This window comes from Bactrocera tryoni, chromosome 1 (assembly GCF_016617805.1).
Source record: "Bactrocera tryoni isolate S06 chromosome 1, CSIRO_BtryS06_freeze2, whole genome shotgun sequence".
Taxonomy (NCBI): Eukaryota; Metazoa; Arthropoda; class Insecta; order Diptera; family Tephritidae; genus Bactrocera; species Bactrocera tryoni.
This window is the reverse complement of record NC_052499.1, coordinates 28797573-28805441: the sequence shown is the minus strand read 5'-3', so window position 1 is coordinate 28805441 and position 7869 is coordinate 28797573. Positions and strand designations below refer to the sequence as shown.

Below are 7869 nucleotides of genomic sequence, written 5' to 3'. Positions count from 1 at the left end.
TTGAGAAAAGAAGAAACGATTGACGCGCTGTTGTTAACTCGGCTATAATCGCGTAAGCGGTGTCTGCGCCAATTAAGAAGAAGAAGTTAAGCTACTAATATAGCTTTGCCTTGGTCACACTCTACCTCAATTTCGCTAAATAATATATTTTTTTCTGCGCACGAAATAGATACCTGCGTCTCAGCACACAAAAATAAAAATACAAACATTAATACATACATACATAAGTATATACATGTATGTACGAGCTTGAGCTTTTTGCACGCTGCTCATGTTTTCGCTATTATCCAAGTAAATGGTAAATGAAGTTTTGCCAGCCAACGCTTCGACAGAAATTCTTCGTTTCGACGCTTTTGTTATTTTTGTATTTTTGCTTACTTTCTTTATTGCTTTTTCCTTTTAGCACTTCTACTAGCAGTAGTAATGGTGTGCCCCCACCCACCCGCTTTCATCATCAATTCTTAGACAAGTTAGTGCCAGTGTTTGCATCCGATGTTGTTGTTGTTATTGTTGCAGTGCCTAAGTCGCCATCTACTGTTGCTGGTTTTTTACAGCGTTTGAGCGCTGTTTTCTTGTTGTTGGCAAGCGAACGATGAACGGAACTAGGTCAGTGGCACACAAAAATTCAAATACACTCATTCACATGGAATAAAAAGCAACACACACACATACTTGTTTATGTGTATGTATGTACACATAAGCATATATATTTATGCATATGTGTGTATCTTAGCTCTTTCTATTATTATGGATATTTGTATTCTGTATGCAGTCAGCAACGACAACAAATACAACAACTATGGGTACCACTTTTAAAATAGTTGTTGGCCATTACTACAGCTATTACTATCATTGTTCTTGCTATTACTAACTTTTTTCAACTCGGGCTTGTTTTGTTGTAATTTCTCTACACTTACAAACGTGTTTTGTATTTTTAGTGGAATTTTTCAGCATACCCACATATATGCATACACGTATACATATTGAAAACATAAGTATATACATATATATGTATATATTGCATATATGTATATGTATGTACATAGATAAAAACTTAGATGTATATAGAATCATAAGAAGTTGTTGTTAGTTGCTGCTACTTTGAACAGATTGCCGAAGTATGAGGAAGAGAGATTGAGAGGAAGTTATGATAGAGAGGTACTTGATCACATTTGTAAAGAAGATCGCTATAAAAATTTTGTTGCTAATCCACAAAAGTGTGCTCAGCATTCCATAGATCATACGAGTATCTACTAGCAACTATGGATCTTTTAAAACATAGACAAAATAAATGACCGTTTTTTCCAAGATATTTTCATTGTTCGTGGAATTTATCATTTTCTGGTATTAAATAGACATAAAATATGCCACAAAAAAGTTTGTATAACATTTTTATAATAATTTATTTTATAATTTTTAAATATTTTTCAAAATTTTAGAAAATTTGAAAAGGCAATAAAAAAGTATATTTATTATAATAAATTTATGTAAAATTGTTTATAACAATATAGAATACATATTTGATACTTTTATAGTGAAAATATGAATTATTTTTATTGTTTTACACTGATTCTTAAGAAACATAGAAACAAAGCATTAATGCAGCATAAATTCAACATAACCTGAAATAATATCACCGAAATTATAAGACTAGATGAATGATTAATATGAATACGCACTGTTTTTATTTTTCACAAATTACTAGAGCAATTGGTCCGAAACTCGGCACCTAATATGGTTTTGATGTTTGCTTAGTTTAAGGAAAGGTTACCAAAGTCGGATTCCAAGTTCATATATTTTTCATAGAACAGCACTAAGACAATACTTCAAAACGGTCGGGTTTGTGGGATCTCCCTAATCCTAGCGGGACGAACACGGAACAAACACGGAACAGCATTTTTTTTAATATGATGAATATGGAGATTGGTGCTCCGCTTCAACAAAAACTACAGCAATATGCTGAATGCATGAAATTTTGGAAATTATATTGAATGATTATAGCGTTTATTTTTCGTTTTTGTAGTACGATTTGCCCTTTGCTTCCAAATAGGCCTCAGTTCATCATCTCTTCATTCGAAGAAAATTTCGCCTCAATGAGCAATCTTTTGAGTCAATAAAAAAGCAGACGCCATAATATTCTTGAATAACATAAAGTACACGTTTAGTTTTCACAATAACAAGAGTTGGTTCACTCAAAATGATATAATTCACAAACTAATGATGCGACAGCTGTTAAATTTATACACGCGCCATTTGAAGATTAGGGCTTGCTAAAAATCATATATTTAATTCTGGTTGCGCCGTCTATGTACATATGCCAACTAGACCTTCAATTTCTGAGTTGTGCAGACACGTCCTTTTCTCCCCAAGAAGCTGCTCATTCTTCGGAGCCGTCAATATTGGGTAAAGCTGCCATTTCGACTAATCAGAATCAAGTTCTTTGTTTTGTTTTTGGCTTTTAATTGTCAAGAGTATTCTATGCATTCTATGCAAAAGTTTTTTTCTTGTTTTCCCTTTAAAACTCAATTTTTATACAGAACATTTGGATGGCACTTCGAGGACAAATACTTTATTTCGAGATTCTATTTGCTCTACTTTTAAATTTCTTGCGAAAAAACTTGGTCTAAAAAGTCCCAAAATGCTTTAAAGAAACAATTAAGTGGCAGCACTAGGGAAATCTTTTCATTCCAAATTCTACTTACCATTTCTTCGTTTAACTAACTAACTGAATTTTTAAGCAAAAAATATTTATATTTCACAAATTTTCAGAAACAGTTTGCAACGCATTTTATATTTAATATAATTTCATTTAATTTAAGACTACACTAAATACGATAAACTATTTACAATTTTTAATATTTATTTTTCTTTAATTTAGCAAAGAACTACTTAAGGGAAGAAGAGGTAAAGGCAGCTAATTGCTTTTGTTCTTGGATAGAGGAATGGTGGGGTATACACATTTAAATAAATAATTGCACAAAAGTGTATAATTAAAAATAAATAATAAATATTTTACATTAATTTAATTTACATAAATTATTTAACTGAGCAACTGCTGCTTGCATTTGTGTGTGTGCGTTTATCGGTTACTTGTCTAGAGTTGCATAGGCTACATACTTACAGTACGATATATGCGTTTCTTATTAAAATTAAGTTACAATTTATAAATTACGCCTAATTAAAATTTAGTAGATATAAACTAAAATAAAGCATCATCGATTCAGCAATGTATTTTAATTATTTTTTACACTTTTAATTTGCATAAACTTACCAATAAAAAAATAATAATCTTTAACATACTGCTAAAATTTCAAAGAAAAAAATAAATGTTTAAAAAATTTTATGAAATTTCGTTGAAATAAATATCTTGATTTCATGAAAAACGCTTAACACACCGCCAGGGCTGTTAGAGTTTGCAACAAATTTCACAATTTTTTCATAAACAACATTTTTATTTTCACATAAATAAATTCACTTTTTAAACAAATAATTAAATATTATTATATAATTATACAAAAATTTCACTAAAGTAATTAATTAAATTAATTTCGGCCGTTTATTGCAACTGCATTTACTTCGCTTATTAAACTCACTACTTTATTGCATATTTGTTTGTACATTATTGCTTTAAACTTATTTGTAGACGATTTTTTAATTAAAATATTTTTTCATTACTTGAAAGTTTTTTGTAATGTTTTGTATTGCTAAATTACTTGTATGAAATAATTTTCCACTTTGAGGTACAATTTCTCTGCTCTCTTTACGCCATATGCATGCTATATTTTGCGAAATTCGCTGCATACAGTTCGTTTAAAATTACCGTTATACTATAACAATTATATTTTTACATACTGTTCTTTGAACTTAAATTTAAATAGAAGTTAGAATTTTAAAATTTTACATAATTTTTGTTGTTTTAAGTTTTAGACAAAATTTCCATTTATAAAAAAAAAAAAACATTTTTTTAAACAGTGTTTTTTTTTTTTAATTATAACTGTAAGTGCGTAAGGTATAGACAATTTCCACAGCATTGTTTCGTTGGTAGAGCGCACCCTTGCATCAAAACGGAACAACAGTTGCAAAAAGACAATTGGACGCTCCGTTGTTCTTACATTGCTTGTGCTCTCTTTGAGTTTTCGCTCGCGACAGTCGCTCATTGACGATGCCCTAATATGCTGGCCTACCGCTATTCACACGCTAGCTGTACTTTTTAGTCAAGTTGCCAATGCCATTTCTTTGACGAATTCGGATTTGTGGATTTCTCATTTTAAAAAATAACAGATATATAGTGAAATCATGATTAAAAGCGCTCAACTCAATGCTTGTTTCAATGCCCAAGTCAAAATATCTGTTGAACGCTTATATTATGTATTATTATATAATATCAGCTTTGGAGTGTATCCGAAAAGAGCTCTAGTTCTAATTAATTTCACTTTTTATTTTTAGAAATATTGGTTATGAAATACATACATTATCCATAATTCCACGGAGAAATAATAGAAACTGCTGATAAATCAAACAAAAATCAAATACAAAATCAAATTTAATATAAAGAAGCTTTAAGCTTTCGAAAAAGTGAAAGCTTTCCGAGCTTTGATTCAATTATTTATCCGTTTAGCTCTCATTGAAATTATTGCAATGTATTAATTTTAATATAGTACTAAGAGCCAATGAAATCTGTGTCCAAAAAAATTATGAAAGCTTACATAAATAATTATTTCAAATTCCATTAGTAAAAAATTGTTTCTACTCTATCTTCTTGTAAATTCAAATTTTAACAAAGCTTTAAGCTTTCAAAAGCTTTAAGCTTGCATGACAGCTTTCCGAACATTCATTTATTTATTTAGAATTACTTCGCCCGCTAAGCTTTGAATGAAATTATTGCAATGTATGCCTCTTAATATAGTCCTAATAGCCAACTAAATTTGTTTCCAAAACAATGGCGAAAGCTCAAAAGAGTAATTATTGCATACATTCGATAAATTATTGTTTCCACATTACGTATTTCGGGCTTTCCAAATTGTGTAAGGAAATGACGAGCTAAATGCCTTAATTTATTAAAAGCATATTCTTAAAAGGCACTAAAACCTACATTGAGTAAAACTAAAGAGATCAAAAGCAACCAACAACAACGAATAACAAATATTGACTGCGTGTCTCGTATTCCAAAATAGCCACTTAAAATATACGATATTTTCAAAGTAGTAGTATTTTCGTTACCAACTAAACTACAAAAGATTGTACTCTCATTCCATGGAATTTAAGTGGTTTTCAAATGTAGTCAAATTAATATACAGAAAATAATCACCACACTCTATATAAGGGCATACACTTAGGAATTCGCAACACGCATTCGCTCATTGAAGGACATTGAATTGAGTAACACTAACAAAGAGGCATTGAGTAGTTGAGTGTAAGCTTTAAGCTCTCACTCAATGACCACTTTCACGCTCAGCGCAGTGATGGCAACACTTCAACGCCTTCAATGAACACTACGCTGCCTCCGAGAGTGTTATTTTGTGGCGGATTTGGTGTAGCTCTAATGTGGCTACTTATCGGAGAAGCTCCGGCGATAGCCACAGAACAGCTAACCACTCTAATAGTAGCTTCGGAGTACTTGCATATATAGAGTATATTCAAATACGCACTCTCAACACAAACGCGTACACGCACACACTTAGGACACTCTCAGACGCAACGATTTTGAAGATTTGGGCTTGAACGCTCGCATATTGGCGTGCATCATGACAACACTGCTCTGTTGTTCGTGATCCTCGCGCGCATCGTGTCAGTCACGCCCAATTCTCTTATGTATCTGTTGATGTTTGAGCAAGTGCGCCTTCTGTCGAAACGCTTTGGCGCAAACATCACAACGGAACGGTTTCTCCCCCGTATGCGTACGCAGGTGGACCTTGATGTTACTCTTATTGAGAAAACCCCGATTACATATACTACACCGATGCACGGGTTTCTCTTTCCCCAGCAGACCAGACAGATCGTTGGCGCTAAAGTTGACGGACGATGGTGAAATAGCATTAAGTTGTTGCGGTCCAAGTCCGCTACTGCTAGACTGTGCATTCGCTTGTTGTTGACTGGATTTCTTTTGGGAGCGCGAAGGTTTCCTTTTCGGCGTACTGGTAGGTGTAATGGTCGTCGTGTGTGGATAATTGCCCAGCATGTCGGGACTGCAGAGACCGTCGGATTTCATTGAAGACATGGAGACTTGGTACGGCTGTGGATTTGTGAGATAGCGCGGATTAATCATCAGATTGTCCGTGGTCGAGACAACGGAACCTGGCGGACTCGAGGTGGATGTTGCTGTCGGCAACTCGTTACAGTATGAGGTAGAACTGGGCGCTTCACTTTTCATTGTGGCTGCATTTGCTTGTTGCGTGTGCTGTTGTTGTTGTGGTGGACCATTTTGTAGGCGATTCTGAAGGAAGGGCATGTAGCCGTGCGTGAGCAAATTCTGTAGCGTAGAGCTCGGATGCACGGGCGAGTGTGGCAAGATAAATTCACTAAGCGTATCCTGTTGCGACACAAGCAGTTTGCCATCTTGCTGTATGCAATTGCCATCGATCCACGCATCCAAGTCCATCCATGAGTCGCGCGTGTCATTACCATCATCCTTATCTAATTGATTGGGCACCGTTGTGTCTGCTATCGCCGAACCAATTATGGCCGCAATGTCATCTATGGAGTTCATATCTACATATTCGGACAAATCTTTGGCGTCGGTATAAATTCGTACACTACTGTGCAACGAATCCGTGCCTTGGTCGCCACCGCCCACCATACCGTTGCCATTGTTGACTATGCCACCGCCAGCACCGCCACCGCCGCCACCACCAATACCAGCCGTGCCACCTACAGACATAACACAACTGTCGGCCATTGAATACAGCTTACTATCTAATTGACTATCAGCGAACAGTTTCACATCGTTTAGGCAGGCGTCCGCGTCCGGACTCAGAACGCTTTCAGGCAAGCACGTAGACGAGGAAACTATGTTGTGATCGGCCGAAGAGCAATGACTGTTGGCACCACCACCGCCACCACCACTCGTCATCGATGGTAATGGTGATGTGCCCGACGTCGCCGCCGCCAGTTGTATGGTCGTCGTGCCATTACCGGTCGTCGACGTGTGATTCGTCTGGTAGGCGCTTTGTATGTAATTGTTGTTACTCTCATCAGGTAGCCTCTGTGCGATCGCATGATAATGATGTCCCGAGATGCCATTTATGGACAAGTGTCCCGTATAGCCGGTAAACGGTGGTAGTGGTTTCAGGTCGGAAAGCGCATTCAGGGAGGATGTATTCAATAGCAGATTATCGAGCACATCTAGCGAATTTTTCTGTTCCGTGTCGCTGGGCAGCGAATCCAGATCGTGCTCCAGCAGTAATTTATGGCCATCGAGCAGATATTGATCTTGGCTGCCGTTCTGTGTGGGACCCCAGCATGGACTCATAAGTAAGCTTTCAACTTCAGATTCACTTGGTCCGTTCATGCTGCAAAACTTCATTGTATTTTACGGTGCATGCGAGTAATTTTTTTTCTTCCAGTTCTTGTGAACGCAAGACGATGAATGAGGAGGACTGGGTGTGAGTATCCAAAAATGTTGGTGTAATTTTAGTAGGACGGGTGCGCTGCTGAATGACTGGGGAGGACCATAAGTCGACGGCAATAATATATATTTGGGTGTGTTAATTATCGATTCTCTTTTGGTTAACTGGAAATAGAGAAAAATAAAAAAATAATAGTAAAACAATATGTTTTCCTTTATGCTTTGTAAGGATTTATACTAAAATACGAATACGAAATATTTCACTACTAGGTGCATTTACGACCACATGCGAACTAATTCAATAT

The 7869-nt window shown here is 35.6% G+C and overlaps 1 protein-coding gene across 1 annotated transcript; it reads right to left on the bottom strand.

Moving 5' to 3' along the window:
• Nucleotides 1-5788: 5788 nt before the first annotated feature.
• On the bottom strand, nucleotides 5789-7522 carry LOC120766967 (ichor). Its single transcript, XM_040092757.1, has one exon. It carries the CDS (start codon nucleotides 7520-7522, stop codon nucleotides 5789-5791), a length of 1734 nt encoding a protein of 577 aa, XP_039948691.1.
• Nucleotides 7523-7869: the final 347 nt, after the last annotated feature.